General features: G+C 47.0%; 2 protein-coding genes across 4 annotated transcripts in view; one reads left to right on the top strand and one right to left on the bottom strand.

Annotated features, from left to right (window-relative positions):
• The window catches only part of LOC105904548 (inactive ubiquitin carboxyl-terminal hydrolase 53), a 55,862-nt gene extending 53,474 nt beyond the window's left edge, over nt 1-2,388 (top strand). For all 3 annotated transcript variants that reach the window (XM_042710443.1, XM_031584827.2, XM_042710444.1), the window contains one exon: nt 456-2,388. In XM_042710443.1, coding sequence (XP_042566377.1) covers nt 456-532 — 77 coding nt within the window. In that variant the 3' untranslated portion in view covers nt 533-2,388. The remainder of the gene's footprint in view (nt 1-455) is intronic.
• A 2,783-nt stretch (nt 2,389-5,171) lies between these two features.
• The window catches only part of frem1a (Fras1 related extracellular matrix 1a), a 41,560-nt gene continuing 25,888 nt past the window's right edge, over nt 5,172-20,843 (bottom strand). The window contains 27 exon segments of the mRNA XM_031584822.1: nt 5,172-6,624; nt 6,776-6,861; nt 7,368-7,483; nt 7,949-8,065; nt 8,474-8,710; nt 9,265-9,312; nt 9,642-9,898; nt 10,522-10,671; nt 10,826-10,898; nt 11,399-11,528; nt 11,890-12,034; nt 12,660-12,861; nt 13,108-13,525; nt 14,013-14,277; nt 14,541-14,684; nt 14,687-14,735; nt 15,285-15,426; nt 15,719-15,863; nt 16,270-16,495; nt 16,909-17,105; nt 17,733-17,918; nt 18,169-18,363; nt 18,546-18,798; nt 19,157-19,250; nt 19,547-19,755; nt 20,123-20,290; nt 20,734-20,824. Of these exon segments, the coding sequence (XP_031440682.1) occupies nt 6,422-6,624; nt 6,776-6,861; nt 7,368-7,483; nt 7,949-8,065; nt 8,474-8,710; nt 9,265-9,312; nt 9,642-9,898; nt 10,522-10,671; nt 10,826-10,898; nt 11,399-11,528; nt 11,890-12,034; nt 12,660-12,861; nt 13,108-13,525; nt 14,013-14,277; nt 14,541-14,684; nt 14,687-14,735; nt 15,285-15,426; nt 15,719-15,863; nt 16,270-16,495; nt 16,909-17,105; nt 17,733-17,918; nt 18,169-18,363; nt 18,546-18,798; nt 19,157-19,250; nt 19,547-19,755; nt 20,123-20,290; nt 20,734-20,824 (4,546 nt within the window). The 3' untranslated portion in view covers nt 5,172-6,421.

Consider the following 20,843-nt stretch of genomic DNA (forward strand, 5'->3'; position numbering starts at 1 on the left):
GCTGTTCATCTGTCTTAAGTGAATATTTTTTTTTAAATAGTATGTTTTGTTGAGTTTTTATTACATATTATTTATTATAGCTTGTATCTTCTATTCATTTTGAGCATTTTGGTTTGCAAGCAAAAAAAATAAGCTTCCCTGACTGGCCCCCCCTTGGTCTGTTGCATTCCGCGGTAAAGACTAAAACTAATACTGAAACTAATAAAAACTAAACTCAAACTCAAAAAATAAACTAAACTAGCAAACCCGCTTTAAAAACTAATTAAAACTAAACTGAAATTGAAAACAAAAAGTAAAAACGAAATAAAAATAAAAACTAGTGAAAAATGCAAAACTATAATAACCTTGGTGTGTGTGTGTGTGTGTGTGGTGTGTGATTGTGTGTAACCGTAACCTGACCTGATGTGACTGTCTCTGTGCAACTTGACCTGATGTGACTGTCGTGTGTGTTCCAGGCTACACCAGCAGCAAACCGGCAGCCAAGTGGAACCCTGTGTCCTTTAAAGGGCTGGATGAGCACGGCTTCCTGTGAACACACACACACACACACACACACCTGAAGGGCTCAGAGGTAACCTTCACCTCCCAGCAGCATCCATGACATCATTACAATCCCGTATTTCAGCCAATGTCCCTGACCCGCCCCCTGCAGGTGTGTGAGAGGGTGTGTGTGTGAGTGTGAGAGAGAGAGAGGCTGTAGATGTGGGCTTGGATGCCAAAGAACAGAGATTCCCTTGGGCTTCTCCATCTACCAAAACACCTGGATGGGCTTCAACTTCTAAAACAGCTGGATGGGATTCTCCATCTACTAAAACACCTGGATGGGCCTCTCCAACTACTAAAACAGCTGGATGGCCTTTGCCATCAACTAAAACACCTGGATGAGATTCTCCAACTACTAAAACAGCTGAATGGGCTCCTCCAACTACTAAAACAGCTGCTGCTGCTCAGAGGACCTCAGGACGTTTGCACATCACCATGGAAGAGCGAATCAAACCCACTTTGGTCAAAGTTCCTTAAACTGTACGAATATTGGAAGAGCTTGTTAAGATACCAGTGATTGAAACAAGTCACTATGAACCATGTTCACACTGCTAAAAAGCCAGTCGCCCAGTCACCCTAGGTACATGAGGAGCAGCTAACCCCAACCCTTCCCTTGGGTTGATGCTATGGAGTGTGTGCAGCTAACCCCATCCCCATCCCCAACCCTTCTCTTGGGTTGATGCTATGCACCCCATTTTGCTCCATCAGCATCAACCTATTCCATTTCCCGTGACAGACTGAATCGTATAATGGAGGAATTTGACCCAGACACCAAAACAAACATATAGGGAATAACCCCAACACTACCCTTAACATAATGCCTCCAACGCCACCCTAAACATATAGGGAATAACTCCAACACCACCCTTAACATATAGGGAATAACTCCAACACCACCCTAAACATATAGCGAAAAAATACCCCCAACACTACTCTTAACATAATAACCCCAACACCACGCTACACATAATAAACCCAAAGATTTAAATCTATTCCCCTTTTTCACAGGGAAACCTGGAATTGATCAACATTCTAGCACTTATCAATCTAATGACCCAATCATGATTCTGATTCAGTTAATCTAGTATGATTCTGATTCTAACGACCCACTAATTATTTTGACTGAATAAATCTGATTGTAGTGGCCTAGTAATGATTCTGATCTGATTTTACTGCCCCAGTGGTGGTTCTGATTCTATTGCCCCAGTGGTGACTAAAGTGTCTCCTGCATTGTAACGTGCTGCTGGACTGTGTGTGTGTGTGTGTGTGTGTGTGTGTGAAGAAGCCCAGAGCTGTTGAGGTGGTCCCCAATGACATGCTCAGCTGATAGTTACCCACCCCCCATCTGCTGCCTAGGACCTAAAGGCTGCTCACTCCCACTTGTCTGCTTGCCTTCCCACATGTATAAATAGATCTTCCAGCTTTCTGACCTCATCGGATGATTTTGTACTGTTCCTTATGATGGTCTTCCCTCCTCTTCTTTGGGTCGACAAACTCTTTTTCTCTTCAGAAGATGAGATTTCAGATCTAGACATGTTCGGCTCTGTTATTCCTCTGAAGATGTACATTTCTGGACCTTCACTAAAGTTACATGGGCTGGGGTTTGGTCATGTTGTTCAGCTTGGGATGGTTTGGCTGTATATTTGGCATATTTTATTTTTGTTAAATATGTTTGATATATTGCTGTAACTGATCCTGGACAGTGCCTTATTTTGTATGTAAAGATGATTTAAAATAGGTGTCACCATTTGTAAAAATGTGTACCTTTTTAGAGGCTTTTGTATAACATTTAATTTCATTTTTATTGATTAACAGCTGTTTAATAAACTATTTTATTTAATCATAGATATGGTTTGATGTCGTCATTGGCAGGCCCTACAAATAATAAATATAAAATAATAAATAAAATATAAATAGGAAAGTCTTTGTCACAGCTTATCCATGACACTTTTGCCTTTGTGGTGTGTCAAATGTGGTAATATAAAAATAGATAAATATAATATATACAGTATGGTATAAGATATAAGTGATATGAACAGTACGCAGCAATAATGGTTCTCTCGGTATCTCTACTCTTAAAGGCCCTGTCACACCATAATGTTCTGGTCAACGTTCTCTGAACTTTCTAATCGTTGAATTTCGAGCGTTGTAGGGTGAGAGGTGGACACATCTGGCGTGTGACTAACGAAAGAATAGCGTAGGACTGACGCATGACTAGCGTGGGACTCACGCATGAGGAGCATGTAACAGCGACCAAGTGACGTGTCACTGGTGCGCGACAAACGTGTGCTGACGTGTCACTGGAGCGCGACAAACGATGAGTCAACCTTAGACGAGCGTTGTTGAGCGTGTGAATAATGACAGAATAGCGTTTTGCTGGCGTGTGGGTTTTATGGTCAAACAGGTATAAAACGCTGGAAAATCATAGTGGATTCAGTTGATCTGAACAGTAAACATCATGCCGCCAAGACGAAGAAAAGGTGTGAGGGGGGCTTCTGCTACTAGCGCTGCTGCAAGTAAGAAGATGATAAATGCTGCTGAAAGTAAGAAGAATACAAAGCCTCTTTCACTAGCAATGTCTTCGGACGAAGGTTTACTGTTATTATTACTGTGATTTACGAAATAACGGCCGTTATTCCTGGGGTTTTATGTTATTAAAATAAATGATTTAAATTTGACACTGAATTTGTGTTTCTCAATGTTTATTATTAGAAAACATCAACACATCCACACACATTGTCCATGTCACAAAAGTCTTCATATCATATCCATCTGCCATGGAACAGCACCAGCGTTTTATTTCAAGTTCAGTACATCTACTTCATGCTGGGCTCAAGCAAGCATATATACCCTCCACTCGCTTTTCGCTAGATTATGCAATGACCTTGCATGACATGATAGCATTGAATATGTAGATTATAGTGCACAGAATAACGTTTGCAATGATGTAAGTTGCGTTTGTTGATCACGTATGGTTAATAACATATTAATTGTAGAAGGGACATGATAAAATCAAGATCTTCCCTTGGTGAAAAAACTTTCGCCGATATCTTCGTACGAGAGATGGGTTAGGTGCTCAAATTTCCTGGGATCAAAGAGGACGTTAGTAGGCATGTCCAAACTAAAAATCAGGTCTCAGGATTGCTGCGCACATAAGTTATTTCGGGTGCATCAACTGTACTCAGTGTACCCTACACGACTGACTACGATAGCCAAACGCGTGCAACGTTAATAAAACGTTCAACGAAAGTTCTCCAGCGTTTAAATTAAACGTTGAAGAACGCTGGTCTCCATGAGAACTTTTGTGCATGTTCAAAAATCTATTTTCGGACCAGCGTTCTCCGCCGATTACTGACGATTACAGCGTTCACCAGCTTTCACACAACGCTCTTCTGGTGCTATACCAGCGACCATGGACGATTACCAACATTTCCTCTAACATCATAGAACGTTGACCAGAACGTTATGGTGTGACGGGGCCTGAAGTAACTTGTCTATAAGTAAGTAACTTTAACTCTATAAGTGACTTTTCTCTAAGTAACTCTTCTCTCTGTAACTCTTCTCTAAGTAACTCTTCTCTAGAGACTCTTCGCTACCTTCATATTCTGCTCCCATTGAGATAAGGTCATAGAGGTCGTGGCTGTGGGTCATTAACACACTCACTGTGATGTAACACTCGACTTATATACTTTTTTTAAATCTTTTGGTGCAAAGAACCTAAGGGCTGTTGAGTCTCATATTGAGTTGGACTGATGGAGATTGTGGTGCAGTGGTAAGGTACGAGGTAAGGTATGAGTGTAGAGAGAGCCAACTGTGAAAGGTACATGGTTCAAATCCCCCCCTGATCCAATGGAGTTTCACAGCCTTAATGTAGGAACCTTCACAACCAATGTAGGAACAGATGCAATCAATCACACTGAACAACTAGATTATAATGTACTTATAATGAGGTTGGAATAGCGCTAGAAGTCTGGCGACCTGAAAAAAGGCAACACCACCTGTGTTCATCTCTCGCTTTTTCGGGGGGGCCAAGTACCCTCTAGCAGAGATCAGATTATCTTTACTCCAGGGAGGATAACGTGTGATTAGTTTAAACAGATAACATATTGATGGTAGAACTCTGGATGAGAAGTGTTTTTTTCTGATTTCTGTTGTGTCAAACAGAACACTACAGAGTGACTGAGGTGGTAAGGACAGGGCCTAGCCTCTGAGATAACAAGTTTAAATGATAACACCTAACAAACAAAAGGAAAATAAGTCATCCCTATACAAATGTAAAAAGATTCTTTATTTAAAAATTGCTTAAATTATGAAAGTGTATTTCTGAACATACAACAACTTGAATGTGGAAAACTGGTATTAATTAATACATTATTAAACAAGTATTAAAACATTAAGAAGGGAAGGCATTACAGGTACACTGTGTGAGTGTGAGTGTGTATGTGTGAGTGAGTATGTGTGAGTGAGTATGTGTGAGTGAGTGTGAGTGAGTGTGAGTGTGTGTGTGTGTGTGTGAGAGAGTGAGTGAGTGTGAGAGTGAGTGAGTGTGTGTGTGTGTGAGAGGGTGAGTGAGTGAGTGAGTGAGTGTGTGTGTGTGTGTGTGTGTGTGTGTGTGTGTGTGAGTGAGAGTGAGTGAGTGTGTGTGTGTGTGTGAGAGGGTGAGTGTGAGTGAGTGAGTGTGTGTGTGAGTGTGAGTGTGTGCCCCAAGGCCAGGGCCCTGAGGGAACACAATAAGCTCCTGCCTGTGTTTACGTTTATGTTTACATGGAAACAGTGTTCCTACCGTTCAGCCAGTGCACAGTTCAGACAACAGATATACAACATAGGTGAAGATCTAAGCACTTTACACAGCATATATACATAGCGTATACCCATAGCGTATTTACAGTACATAGCGTACACCCACAGCGTCCACCCACAGCGTCCACCCACAGCGTCCACCCACAGCGTAAAACCACAGCGTATGCCCACAGCGTCCACCCACAGCGTACACACACAGCGTACACCCACAGCGTAAAAACCACAGCGTACACCCACAGCGTAAAACCACAGCGTACACCCACAGCGTACACCCACAGTGTATACACATAGCGTATACCCATAGCATATACTCAGAGTAATATACTAATACAGAACCTTTAGATACAAGTACATGATGATTTAGTGAACCTCTTATACAGTGACAGCTAACAGGTCATCATTCCCAGCTAACTGGAGCTGCTGTTTGTCTGACGAGTCCCATTTACACTTACTGACATTAATAAATATGCTTTACACACACTGGCATGGGAGGAGCTGCCCTTTTCAAACTGAGCTTAAAGGGCCCTTAACTCATGTGTGAGTGAGACAGGAGTCCAGTGGAGTTTGGGTGGAGTGAGACAGGAGTCCAGTGGAGGAGTGTCTGGTTAATCAGTGGAGGAGTGTCTGGTTAGTCAGTGGAGTAAAGTCTGGTTATTCAGTGGAGGAGAGTCTGGTTAGTCAGTGGAGTAGAGTCTGGTTTTTCAGTGGAGGAGAGTCTGGTTATTCAGTGGAGGAGAGTCTGGTTATTCAGTGGATGAGAGTCTGGTTAGTCAGTGGAGTAGAGTCTGGTTATTCAGTGGTTTCCACTCACAGACACTAAAGGCTGGGGAGAGGAGATGAGGAATGGATTATTAGGTGTGTGATGTTGGTGTCTGAGGTCACATCTCGGCTCATGTCTGATGTAGCAGGCAGCGCTCTCATCTCAGTATTTGTGAGCAATAGTGTTCTCCTGTGTGTGATGTTGGAGTGAGAGGTCACATCTAGCGGTGACCTTTAATAACTCCTGTGGGATGAGTCGAGCGTTGTGAGCGAGAGTGCCTCCTGTGTGTGATGTTGGAGTCAGAGGTCACATCTCGGCTCACGTTCTGATGTAACACACGTAGCGGTGACCTTTGCCCTTCTTGCAGTCTCTGATCTGCCACTTGCTTCGCCTCCAGACCAGCACACACTTCCTGCCTCCCTTCTTCACGGTTCTTGGCGGGCTCCGCCTCCAGTTAGTGTAGGTGACGGGCTCCCCGCCCACCCACTCCCAGCGTCCTCTGCTCTCACGGTCGTGCAGGCCTGGGGGCGTTCAAGGTTCAAAGGTCATTATCACTACAGAGGTGAAGGCTGTCATGTTTTAAGGTGTGTGTGCGTGCATGCGTTTGTTTGTTTATGTGTGTGTGTGTGTGTGTGTGTGTGTGTGTGTGTGTGTGTGTGATGTCATGTTTACCAATCCAGAAAGGCTTCCGACCACTGAAGTCCCAAAGCCAGTCCATGTCAGCCTTCGAAGGCACGCTCACCAGGTTTCCATGGAAACTGCACAATTCCAAATATATCCAGAAAAAGTGAATTCACAGACAATAGTTGAGGTGTTGATCTGTGACACATGGCATACACCACCAAAAGAAGAATGGACAGGCCAGAGTTCAGTCTAGGCACTGACTTTAACACGGATCCAGTGGGAGTTATCACCATGGTGACAATACTACTCTGGGTTTAAGGGTATTAGAGTCGCTGGATGTGCTGTCACCACATCTCCCTCCGCATGCTTAATTCTGTGTGGTTGGGGTCGGTCTGTCTGTTTAGTGTGTGTGTGTGTTAGTGTGTGTTAGTGTGTGTGTGTGTGTGTGTGCGTGTGTTTAGTGTGTTAGTATTTGTTTAGTGTGTGTGTGTGTTTAGTGTGTGTTAAGTGTATGTTTATTGTGTGTTTAGTGTGGGTGTGTGTTAGTGTGTTAGTGTGTGTTTAGTGTGTGTGTGTGTGTTTAGTGTGTGTTAAGTGTGTGTGTGTGTGTGTTTAGTCTGTGTGTGTTTAGTGTGTGTACCTCTCTCTGCAGGCTCGGGCGGCAGTACTCCATGTCTCCTTCCTGTCGCTACTCAGGAGGTAACAGTGGCGGCCATGATGAGTCCAGCCCTGAGGACACTTCTGAGCATTCACCACCTACAGGAACACACACACACACACACACACACACACACACACACACACGCACACACTGTTACGGCTGTATGTGTTCCCTGTCTTCTCTGCAGCTTCACACAGGTACTACTTGATCAGTCTTCACTGTAGAGCACCTGGTCAAGGAATGAACACACTACATACTACACACACACACACACACACACACGTAAACATAGACATGTGCACACACAAACACACCCGAACATTCACATGTGCGCGCACACACACGTACATTAAGGTGTAGGTGGTGTTACCTTCTCCAGACACAGACTACCAATGATCACTGACACAGAACAACACAAGCAAGGGCAGAGGGCTGATGTGGGCAATTTGGAGCTAATTGGATATGAGCTGTAGGATGATGATCTCATCAGTGGTCGCCCAGGGTTTCCAGGCGGCCCTGGTGTGTGAATGTGTGAGAGAGGTGAATCGCGGTGTGATTACCTCATCGGTAGGCGCCCAGGGTTTCCATGCGGCCCCGTTGCAGCGTGAGAGCTGTCCTGACGTGTCGTTTAAGTAGAGCATGCCCAACAGCTCAGGGGTGCAGGCTTTAGGGGCCCACTGACATATAGAGATAAAGCACAGTTTGCATTAGTACAGCTTTAGGGGCCCAATGTTAGCATTAGCACACCAGCACAACTTTTGAGGCCTACTGACATATAAAGATATAGATGTAGGACAGTTAGCATTAGCACCGTTAGCATTAGCACACCAGCACAGTTTTAGGGGCCTGCCCACTGACATATAGGGGCCTGCCCACTGACATAAAGATATAGGGGACAGTAAGCATAAGCACACCAGCACATCTTTAGGGGCCCACTGCAAAATTATCAAATAACTAAGCACCTTCCTGACTAACCCACTGCAGCACAGTTGGTTTCATTACTGGCTAAGACTGAGACGCCGAGGTCCGCACCTAAATCAGGTACACACACACACACACGAAGACACACAGTGAGAATATGAGACCTGTTTGGGAGGGATGCTGTGGTCTTTCCTTTTAGCCAAGGCTGCCTTTCTGGGAGCTTTAGTGGTTTTCGTAGGTCCCAAGACTGCCTTGTCGCCAGGAGCCCTGCCTGTGTTTGAGGAGGCCTGTTGTCTGTTGGCTGAATGCTGACCCCTGCTGGTGACCTGCACGCTGGCCTTGCGACTGGCCCGGGAGAGGGCGGAGTCATCCTCCACGTGCATGGACACAATGCCGTGGTACTGCAGCACAGGAGCAGGAAGCACAACTTTAAATAGTGCACACTTACAGCTATAGTGCACACTTACAGATATAATGCACACTTACAGCCAAAGCGCACACTTACAGATATAATGCACACTTACAGCCATAGTGCACACTTACAGCCAAAGCGCACACTTACAGCCAAAGCGAACACTTACAGACAATGTTGTGTATTGATATTAAATTAAGTTTGTTCCCTCGGGGCATCCGTTATGCCCCACTGTTAACCTGCATAGAATGCTGGGTATTTTTGTCCTATGAAACGTACATTAAAGAATGCACGTTATTTCCATCACGGTCTCATGTCCGATCATTACTTAGTTGTATCAGTATAGAGTGTGCTATACAACAGACACAGTGTACACTTACAGACATAGTGTACACTTTCAGACATAGTGTACACTTTCAGATATAGTGTACACTTTCAGATATAGTGCACACTTACAGCTCCAGTCAGGTCAAGCACTTACAACATGGCATTTTAGTGATGAGTGGGTGGGGAGTTGGTGCTTAATGACAATGACAGTCTTACCGTGTAGATGAGTTCAGAGCCATTCCTGTGCACTGAGGAGGGGGGAATCTGTCAAAAAACATCTCATTTAAACACCAGTCTAACACATAATACACACACACACACCATCTAAACACCAGTCTAACACATAATACACACACACACACACACACACACACACACACACACGCACACGCACACACACCATCTAAACACCATCCTAACACAACACACACACACACACACACACACATACTGCATACTCAATGCCAAACCCTCTAACCATACTGCATACTCATACTCAATGCCAACCCATCTCACCCATACTGCATACTCAATGCCAAACCCTCTAACCATAGTGCATACTACTCCCCGGCCCATGCCGGTGTCCAGCTCACCTTCCTGCCGTTTCCGCTGGTTCTCAGTCTCTTCCTGTTGGCAGGGGGGTCAGCAGATGGCAGAGCAACAGGCGTGCCGTCTCCTCTTGAGTATGCATCCCTGTCCCCTGGTGAAAACGGTGAGTATGCCGCCCCGTCCCCCTGCGCCAGTGGCAGCGCCTCCACCTGGATAGAGCCGTGTTTGGGGTAGGGTCCCGACTGCACCTGCGACCCCCCCAGCGACCCCCCCTCTGGGGCTGCACGCCCACCGCACTGGGCTGAGGAGGAATCACAGGCCCCATGTGAGCTGATCTAAGATGATGTGTTTGTGTCCTCCTATGTTTGTTTGTGTTTGTTCACTTATGTTTGTGTGGGTGTTCTTGTATATTTGTGTGTGTGTGTTTTCGTATATTTGTGTGTGTTCCCCTATATTTGTGCGTGTGTGTTCTTCTATGTTTGTGTGTGTGTGTGTATGTGTATGTGTGTTCTATGTTTGTGTGTGTGCCATCCTATGTTTGTGTGTGTGTTGTCATATATTTGTGTGTGTTCTCTTATGTTTGTGTGTGTGTGTATGTGTATGTGTGTTGTCTGAAAAGGGTCTCCTGTCATGGGTTATGTGTGTTATGTATATGTGTGTAGGTCTCTCCTCTCACCCTCTCCTGCATCTCTGATCTTCACCAGTGCTCTGAGGTTCATGTTCATGTTGTTTGTGTGTGTGTGTGTGTGTGTGTGTGTGTGTGTGTGTAGGTCTCTCCTTTCACCTTTTCCTGCTTCTCTGATCTTCACCAGTGCTCTGAGGTTCATGTTCATGTTGTTTGTGTGTGTGTGTGTGTGTGTGTGTGTGTGTGTGTGTGTGTGTGTGTGTGTGTGTGTGTGTGTGTGTGAAGGTCTCTCCTCTCACCCTCTCCTGCATCTCTGATCTTCACCAGTGCTCTGGTGTTGGTGCCCAGCACTGTGCCCATGGGTGCGGTCAGAGACACCTCAAACTCCTCCTCCGCCTCCTCCAGACCGTCCTGCTGCACCTCCACACGCCAACTCCGACTGGACACGCCTGACACACACACACACACACACACACACACACACACATACAATCTATGAATCTATGGACCTGAGTTCAAACTGACCAATGAGGATGCTGACCAGGATCTAACTGGCAAATGAGGATACTGACCAGGATCAAACTGGCCAATGAGGATACTAACCAGGATCAAACTGTACAAGGCTGGAAAGTGGGAGGCTGAAGTCCTTTCCTGCTGATGCTGTGATCTCTTTGACCTGGAATGAACCAATTTAGAACCATCAGAGACCAGATCTCATACAGATGACTCAGCATGATTTGACCCTGTTTTTAAGGAGATGCTGTCTTTAAGGGTATGATATCTTTAAGGGTATGCTGAGTTACTCACAGGTGTGTTAGTGTTTCCACAGGTGTGTTAGTGTTTCCACAGGTGTGTTAGTGTTTCCACAGGTGGGCTAGTGTTTCAACAGGTGGGTTAGTGTTTCCACAGGTGTGTTAGTGTTTCCACAGGACCACAGGTGGGCTAGTGTTTCCACAGGTGTGTTAGTGTTTCCACAGGACCACAGGTGGGCTAGTGTTTCCACAGGTGTGTTAGTGTTTCTAGAGGACCACAGGTGTGTGTGTGTGTGTCCAGAGGCCCCAGTGTTTACCTTGACTGTGTTTTGTTAAGTGAGTTAGTGTGTGTGTGTTCTCCTATGTTAGTGTGTGTGTGTGTGTGTGTGTGTGTGTGTGTGTGTTCTCCTGTGTTTGTGTTTACCTTGACTGTGACGAAAGAAGACTCCTGCACATTGCCCCTCCTGTTTAGTGTTAGCGGCAGGCTAGTCTGATCCTCACAGGAGCGATACTCCGCCTGGGCCAACTCCACCGCTGACCAGCTAAACACCAGCCTGCACACACACACACACACACACACACACACACACACACACACACACACACACACACACACACACACACACACACAAACAGCGCAGGGGTTACGTTATCATGACAGCTATCACAAATGATTGGTCAAATGATCACAGATTACTGGTCAAATGATCACAGAAGTCCAAACTCCTCTTTCTAAATGGCATGGATATTGGCAAAACATTCTTATTGGTAACATGGAATTGAGCTAAAAAGTTGGATGTCTTCTTTGGCTGGTAATTATATGACAAAAGGATTTTCCTGCTAACTGCAAAACTGTTGGAAGCATGGCCTGACTGGAAGCATGGCATGACTGGAAGCATGGCATCAGTATCTTACGTGTGGGCGGGACTTCTGTTGCCCAGTGGGTCTGCCACCTGGAACTCCAGGCTGTCCGTCAACGCTTCTTGGGCGGAGTCTATGATGTAGAGGACGGTCCTTTTGCTTAAGTCCCTCTGAGAGAAGAGCACTCGGACAAACTCACCTGTCAGGAGGAAACACCACCTCAATTAACATGTTAACATCTGCAAATTCACATGTCAAGTACCTCTGAGAGAAAGATATAAACATGTTATCTGTAAGCATATCAATGTAAATGTAAACACATGTCAATGTAAACACATCCCCAGTACTATACAGCACAGACGCCAAGCAGTACACAGATCCACTCACCGATGGGCTTATATCATGACCTTTAACCCCCAGTCTCACCTGATGGGCTTATGCCACGATCTTCCACCTGTCTCACCTAATGGGATTACATCTTGACCTTTAACCTTCAGCCTCACTTTATGGGCTTTTGTCCCAACTCTGGGTACCTCCCACCTGGTGGCGTTCATGTCATGACCTTTAACCCCCAGTCTCACCTGATGGTATTATGTTATGACCTTTAACTCCCTGTCTCACCTGTGGTGGCGTTCTCCAGGTAGCTTATGTCATGACCTTTAAAACCCAGTCTCACCTGTGGTGGTGTTCTCTAGGTAGCTTATGTCATGACCTTTAACCCCAGTCTCACCTGTGGTGGTGTTCTCTAGGTAGCATATATCATGACCTTTAACCCCAGTCTCACCTGATGGTCTAATGTCATGACCTTTAACCCCCAGTCTCACCTGTGGTAGCGTTCTCCAGGTAGCTGAAGTAGGGCGCTCTGATGATGTGGTAGAGGAGCTGCTGGTCGTCAGAGTGGGCATCCTGAGCCTGCAGCTCATTGGACGAGAGGAAGATCCCATAGCGCCCGTCTTTAAGAAGCTCCGCCTTCCACAACGTCTTCTGCACAACCACCACTGGAGCTGAGCTGTCCAAAGACTCAATCTAGAACACACACACGCACAGTCATATGTGATGTCACACTCAGATCCACACACACACAATTGTATGAAATGCACACAGAAATGTCAGCTATACATCCAGATGTATGATACCTACACAGACACAGACACAGACACAATCTCATGAGATGCACGCCCAAACACACACACACACACAAACACACACAAGTACATACATTGATTGAGTCACAGAACCCCTGACACAGCACCTTCTCCCTTTGACCCTCACCTCTATGGTGAAGAAGACAGGCTCAGTCTGGACCCTTCCGTCCAATAGGAAGCCACTGTGGGAGGAGTCAGAGGCGGTGAAAGTGAATCGGTCTATCTGAGAGCCCCCGCCCCCATGCCGATAGGCCACACCCAGGTCCTGCAGGTCCTCCTGGGTAAAGTTTTTCCCTGCAGCCAGTGGCGCCCCCTGCAGGAGCAGCTGTCCGTACTGGGGGGGCAGGTGCAGGGTGTAGGTCAGCAGGTAGGGGGGGCTGTCAGGGTCGGCCAGGTTCAGAGCACTGGGGGTCAGGGTGAGGGTGGAACCCTGGGGAACCCGCAGACCACTGTTCTTCACCAGAGACGGAAGGATCCGGTCCGTCAGCTCCACGGAGATCTCCAGTGTGCCGTTACGCGTGGTCTTGCCATTACTCACTACAAACCTACAGACAGCCAATTGTCATACATCAACACAGCATACCGTTAGATTGCATTAGATTCGATTACATTAAATAAGATTACATTATATTAGATTACATTATATTAGATTATATTAGATTAGATTACATTAGATTACATTAGATTACATTAGATTAAATTACATTAGATTGCATTATATTACATTAGATTATGGTACTCTAAGGTTCCTGTAAGGTACTGTGAGGTTCCTGTAAAGCACTGTAAGGTTCCTGTGAGGCACTGTAAGGCTCCTGTGAGGCACTATAAGGTTCCTGTAAAGCACTGTAAGGCTCCGGTAAGGCACTGTAAGGCTCCGGTAAGGCACTGTAAGGCTCCGGTAAGGCACTGTAAGGTTCCTGTAAGGCACTGTGAGGTTCCTGTAAAGCACTGTAAGGTTCCTGTAAGGCACTGTGAGGTTCCTGTAAAGCACTGGGAGGTTTCTGTAAAGCACTGTACGGTTCCTGTACCCACCTGACCCACTCCTTGGTCGCTGTGGCTCTGTTGTCATGGACGTAGCACACGAGGTTGGCGACCACGTCGAGCTGGCTGAAGGAGTCGATGGGGAGGCCGGGGTGACGGATGTACTCCACCTGGCCGTGGGTAGGGGGCGCTGTGATCACGTACAGCAGCTCCTCGGGCTGGTCCGTGCCGTCCAGGGCCAGCAGCACGTCTGTGGTTAGCAGCACACGCTCCCCGCGGCTAGCCTTCACAAGACGCACCATGACCGCTATGTCTCCTGAATACACACACATGTATGTGCATGCACGCACAGACACACACACATTCATACACACGCACACACAAGCAGGTGCACACACACAGACCAACAACAGAGAGATGCCATGTTCAGACAGCCATTTGAAGCTCTTAGGTCGTATGTGTGTGTGTGTGTGTGTGTTTGTGTGTGTGGGTGTGCTTAGGGGCGACATGAGGGAAACAGGATGGGGTGTATTTGAGACAGATGAGGAAGAGGATGAGGAGGAAGAAGAGGAAATTGACCTTTCTCCAGGTCCTTGATGGCAATGTAGAAGTGCTGGGCAGGAGATCTGCTCTGTCCGTCCAGCAGGTGGAACACAAAGAAATCCTGCTTGTGTTTCCCGGGAGGACCGGTGTGGAGGTAGCGCAGCTGGTTCATGTCCACTGTTCCTGAGTGCAGTTCATCCCCACAGACATCTTTACCCAGTCAGAGCCTACCTGAGACGGCACAACACACACACACACACACACACACACACACACACACACACACACACACACAGAGAGACACAGGCACACACACACACACATACAGAGAGAGACACAGGCACACACACACACACACACACACACACACACACACACACACACACACACAAGTAAACATAAATACAAATAAAGGCTTTCCCCTGCACAGTTTGAAGGTAAAAATGCACATACATGTGTATGAGTGTGGTAATCACTTGCGTATGTGTGTGCCTGTGTGTTTGCGTGCGTGTGTGTGTGTGTGTGTGTGTGCGTGTGTGTGTGTGTGTGTGAGTGTGTACCTGTGAATTTGCATGTGTGTGTGTGTGTGTGTGTGTGCATGTGTGAGTGTGTGTGAGTGTCTGTGTGTATGTACCTGTGAATTTGCATGTGTGTGTGTGTACCTGTGAATTTGCGTGTGTGTGTGTGTGTGCGTGTGCGTGCGCGTGTGGGTGTGCGTGTGGGTGTGCGTGTGCGTGTGTGTGTGCGTGTGCGTGTGCATGTGCGTGTGCGTGTGCAGACCTTCTTCTGCAGAAGTCCATGAGAGGGGACGCTGTCTATTATATAGGTGATGTTGTCAGGGGGCGTGTCCTTGTCTTGGGCATAGAGGGCTGCACCGGAGATCAAACGTGACTCTCCCACCTCCACTGCAACACCAGTGTTCCTGTGAACACACACACACACACACACACACACACACACACACACACACACACACAGGGTTACACAACACATACTCAAATGTATACATGCCTAAGTTAGACACAGGCACACACACACACACACACACACTTCTCTCTTCCTCTTTCCCTCTCAGTCCCCCCCCCTCTCTCTGTCTGTCTGTCTGTCTGCATATGTCTCTATCTCTCCCTGTCTCTCTCCCCCTCCCTCTTTTTCTCTTTCTCTCTGTCTCTGTGTGTTGTGATGTGTGCTGGTGTGTGTTTGGTGAATCGGACCTGATAATGTGAGGCTCCTCGTCATTGATGGGCAGCACCCTCACACACACGTGTCTCTGAAGTGTGTGCTTGCCGTCCGTCAACTCGATATCAAACCCGTCCAGCTCGCTCTCAGAGTCATCATGCATGTACATCAGTGTCATGCCTAGATATACACACACACACACACACACAAACACACACACACACTGTCAACGCTGTCAATGTCAAGCATACATAATACAATAATATAGTTTAAGTAATCAGACAATTCATTATTAGAGTATAAAATGGCCATAATGAGCTCTAAGTTACTGATATGAATTCTGATCATTAGGATTAATATTGAGGTCATAACATTTAATCTCTGGACAAATACTTCGAAACTGACTGATTGACCGCACTAAGACCTCCTTTAAACATGACTGAGACCTGACTGAGACCTCATTGAAACCTGACTGAGACCTCATTGAAACCTGACTGAGACCTCATTGAAACCTGACTGAGACCTCAGTGAGCTGCAGTGAGACTGAAGTGATATTTTGACCCGACTGCATGTGGCTCCATGGTACCGTTCTTCAGGTCCTCCATGGTGAAGTCCCGCATCACCATCCCTGAGTCGCCCGAGTCCTTCACCAACCTCCGGAACCGCACCACCTCGTTGGCATGGTAACTGCCCACGATCGAGCCGTGCTGGGGGGGCGTCACCACGCTGAACTTCAGCCGGTCCTGAGGAACGTCCAGGTCGACGGCGTTAAAGATGGACGGGTCCAGTTCCTTCACATCACCCTCATTCACCTGAGGAGGACGTTTAAGTAAGTATTAATCTATCACATGGCAATTCATTTCATAGCTGACAGTTTCTATTATCCCATCACAAAGCTTTAATCGATCACATATCAGAGAGGGTTCATCAATCTGTCATACAGTATTCATGTGGTACTTACTGACACAACTAATGGATGACCTAATGTGTGATCAGACAGAAGCAATCCATCATGCCTCAGAGATCCTGATATTGTTATCTAGGCCGGTGTGCAGTCCAGCAGGTCATGGAATGAACCAAACAGGTAAGCTGCATGTGTTCTGTATGTCTGCATGTGTTCTGTGCATCATCATACTAAATACAAAATACTAAATTCAGTAGAGAAAAGCCCAGGAAAAGTAAGGAAAGCTAGTATTCAGCCTTCCCATGATTCCTCCTGCCTCACCGTGATGTTCCTGGCCAGGAAGTCTGGCGTCTCGTCATTGGTGGGGTTGATGATGATGTAGAGGGGCGCGGGGGCGGAGCGTCTATGCCCGTCAGACACACAGATCATCAGCTGGTCTCTGGTGGGCTCCATGCGCTGGTGGCGGGACTGGACGTAGTTAATATGACCCTTCTGCAGGTCACTGTACCGGAATGAGCCTGAGACACACACACACACACACACACACAGAGGATTAGTCTGTCATTCAGGAGGTGTGTTTCTGTCATTCAGGCGGTGTGTTTCTGTCATTCAGGCGGTGTGTTTCTGTCATTCAGGCGTCGTGTTAATGGCATTTAATGAGGCCCTCAGAGAGCGCCAGCCATGGTGTTAGTTAGTTATTTATTTATTTACTGAAACAGTTCATTCCTCATCCCTCAGAAGGTTTCTCCGCCTGTTCCAGTTAACTTCAAACTCTGGGTTGTTTTCAGTTGGTCAATTAAATTATCTAATGTTTATGTCCCCTACTGTAGGTCAGTGACTGTGCTGTGGTTCCTTCTAGAAGCCCTTAGTGAAAGGTGGTGTTTGTGAGCTCCTCACCGAAGCCCTTAGTGAAGGGTGGTGTTTGTGAGCTCCTCACCGAAGCCCTTAGTTAGCGATGGGTGGTGTTTGTGAGCTCCTCAGTGAAGTCCCTAGTGAAGGGTGGTGTTTGTGAGCTCCTCACCGAAGCCCTTAGTGAAGGGTGGTGTTTGTGAGCTCCTCACCGAAGCCCTTAGTGAAGGGTGGTGTTTGTGAGCTCCTCACTGAAGCCCTTAGTTAGCGATGGGTGGTGTTTGTGAGCTCCTCACCGATGCTTATGCCCATGTTGCTCTTCTCGAAGCCAGGGCTGGGGAGGATGTTCTCAATGTAGCCGACCTGTGGCGTGGAGAGGAGGATCACCTCCAGCTCTCCCTCAGGTGTGTCTGGGTCCGACACCTTCAGGTGCGTCTCTCTGATGGTGGCAGAGCCCCCCTCCTCCACAACAAACACATCACCTGCACAGGTAACACACACAGGGCATTACTGATGACTGTATGACGTATATTTCACCTGCACAGGTAACACACACAGGGCATTACCGATGACTGTATGACGTATATTTCACCTGCACAGGTAACACACACATGGTCACTGATACAGTTTAAATGTGCTTAATCCTCACCTAATGGGGAAGAGTTACGTTTGTGGATTAATTACCTATAGTGATGGTAGAATATTCACCTATAGTGATAATGGAATAGTTACCTATTATGATGGTGGGTGCTTGGTTGTCCACGGGAAACACGGTGATGTTTAGGTCATACACAGGAAGTGTATCCGAGAGTTTTGGTGTGTGTTGTGATCCTTTTTCATAGCAACAAGAAGGGACCGCCTCCCCCTCGCTATCGGAGATCACTACGGTGATGGTGTCGTATCGGGGCTTCAGGCCAGTCTCCTGCCCTGAGGTAGGAGACCCAAAGTTCATCAGATGAGACACCTGAAAGACTGGAGCTCTTTCTGGCAGAATGACAATAGTGTGTGTGTGTGTGTGTGTGTGTGTGTACCTGTGTGTCTGTAAGTGATAATCCAAGTGATGACAGCTGTGTATGTGTGTGTGTGTGTGTGTGTGTGTGTGTGTGTACCTGTGTGTCTGTAGGTGATAATCCCAGCAATGATGTCGGCCTGAATGAAGCGGTCCACCACCAGGTTGTTCCTCTGCACCACCCCATAGTAGGGTTGCCGTGCGATCATGTACGTCAGGCGGTCATCTTGGCTGTCCACGTCTGTGGCATAGAGGTTCTCCACGCTGATGACCACTGCCTGTCCCTCTGCGCAGTCCAGCGTGGGCTTCAGACCGGGTGCGAGGACTGGTACCTCATCGTTGACCAGCGTCACCTGGGCACACACACACACACACACACACGTCATCGTTGGACCAACAGGGGCGAGAATAAGACAGATGCACTGAAACCATCAGAACACTATTCCTCCAGACTTTACACACACACACACACACCATCAGAACACCTCCTCCAGACTTTACACACACACACACACACACACCATCAGAACACCTCCTCCAGACTTTACACAAACACACACACACACACACACACACACACACACACACACACACACACACACAACACACACACACACACACACAGTGTCAGTATGTGTCATCTTTGCACAGGTCTGTGTCAGTGAGCTGAAAATGCCCAAAGCAGGTGAGAGTGTGACTGTGTTACTCTACCTTAATGTCCAACACAAACTCTGCAGTGTTGTTGCCGTCTGTGGCAATGAACTCCATGTCATCATGACCGCTCTCTGAGCTGTCATGGACGTATCTGCACAGACATTCCAAACAGTTTGTAACGGCACGACAACTATATAACACCACATAATATGACATGCTGAGAATTACAAAATATGACGTGGGTGACAGACACATAACATGAGGTGAGTGACAGACATGTAACATGACGTGAGTGACAGACACATGTGTGCTTGCATATGCAGAAACTAGCTCTATGTGTCCTTGCATATGTAGAAACTAGCTATATATGTTTCGTACTTACAGCATCTCGAAAACCACGTAACATAACTGAGAGCAAAGAGAAACTGTATGGGTTTGGTGCCTGACCTGACTTTAAGCCTCTTGAGGTCAAGCAGTGTGAAGGTCTGCCCTGGTCTGATGGGGGCGCCGTTGAGCTGGATGGATCCATGCTGGGCAGGCCTCTTCAGCTCCACCTTCAGGCTGTCTTCACTGGAGTCCGGGTCAGACACACGCAAGTGGTTCTCACTGATCCAGCCTTCACCACCCTCCTCTACACGCAAGGGGTTAGTCAACACCTGCAACAAATGCACTCACACACACACACACACACACACACACACACACACACACACACACACACCACACACACACACACCACACACACACACACCTTAAACACACACACAGACCCAACACTCACCATCCTCCTCTACACGCAGCAAGTTAGTCAATACCTGCAACACACACACACACACACACACACACACACACACACACACACACACACACACACAAACACACACACCAGCTTCACTTAAACAGCTCTCACATACAAACACACACACACACACACACCAGCTTCACTTAAACAGCTCTCTCTCACACACATACACACACACCAGTTTCCCTTAACCGGCTGTTGCAGGTAGGTAAATGTGTTACCTGTGGAGGCTGGTTGTCAACGGGCAGGACTGTCACGTTAAAGCAGATGCCCGTGACGGTGCTGCCCTGCTGGTTGGTGACGGAGAGCACAAACTGGACGTGGCGAGGGTACAGGCCGATGTCCAGGATGGGAGGCATGTAGGCCACCTTCATGAAGTTCACAGCATGCTGCAGCCACACCGACACACAGGCGTGTTTATGGAGATGGACAACACCAATTAAGCAATGGAATAAAAAACTAACATATGGTAGCTGGACACTTTAGAGAAAACTACTAGGACATATGCCAATTAGATAGAAGTACTAGAAAGAGTTGCCATTTAGATATAACTATCTGATATGTCTGAGGTTCTCAGTGTGGCGTTGTCTGGTTCCCTTTAGTACTGGTCATAGCGAGACACAGATGGTTCCCTGTAGTACAGACGGTTCCCTGTAGTATTGGTCATAGTAAGAGACCGAAGGTTCCCTGTAGTACAGACGTTTCCCTGTAGTATGATTCCCTGTAGTACGGTTCCCTGTAGTACTGGTCAAAGAGAGAGACGGACGATTCCCTGTAGTATGGTTCCCTGTAGTACGGTTCCCTGTAGTACTGGTCTTAGCGAGAGACAGACCTGGGTGAAGAGCCTGAGGACTGCAGCGTCTGCGTCTTTGGTGAACTTTGGGATGCTGTCAACAAGGAACAACCTGCCGGCATCATGGCTCCTGTTCAAAGTGGGGAAAC

The sequence above is a fragment of the Clupea harengus genome, chromosome 18, assembly GCF_900700415.2.
Source record: "Clupea harengus chromosome 18, Ch_v2.0.2, whole genome shotgun sequence".
In the NCBI taxonomy this organism is placed as follows: domain Eukaryota; kingdom Metazoa; phylum Chordata; class Actinopteri; order Clupeiformes; family Clupeidae; genus Clupea; species Clupea harengus.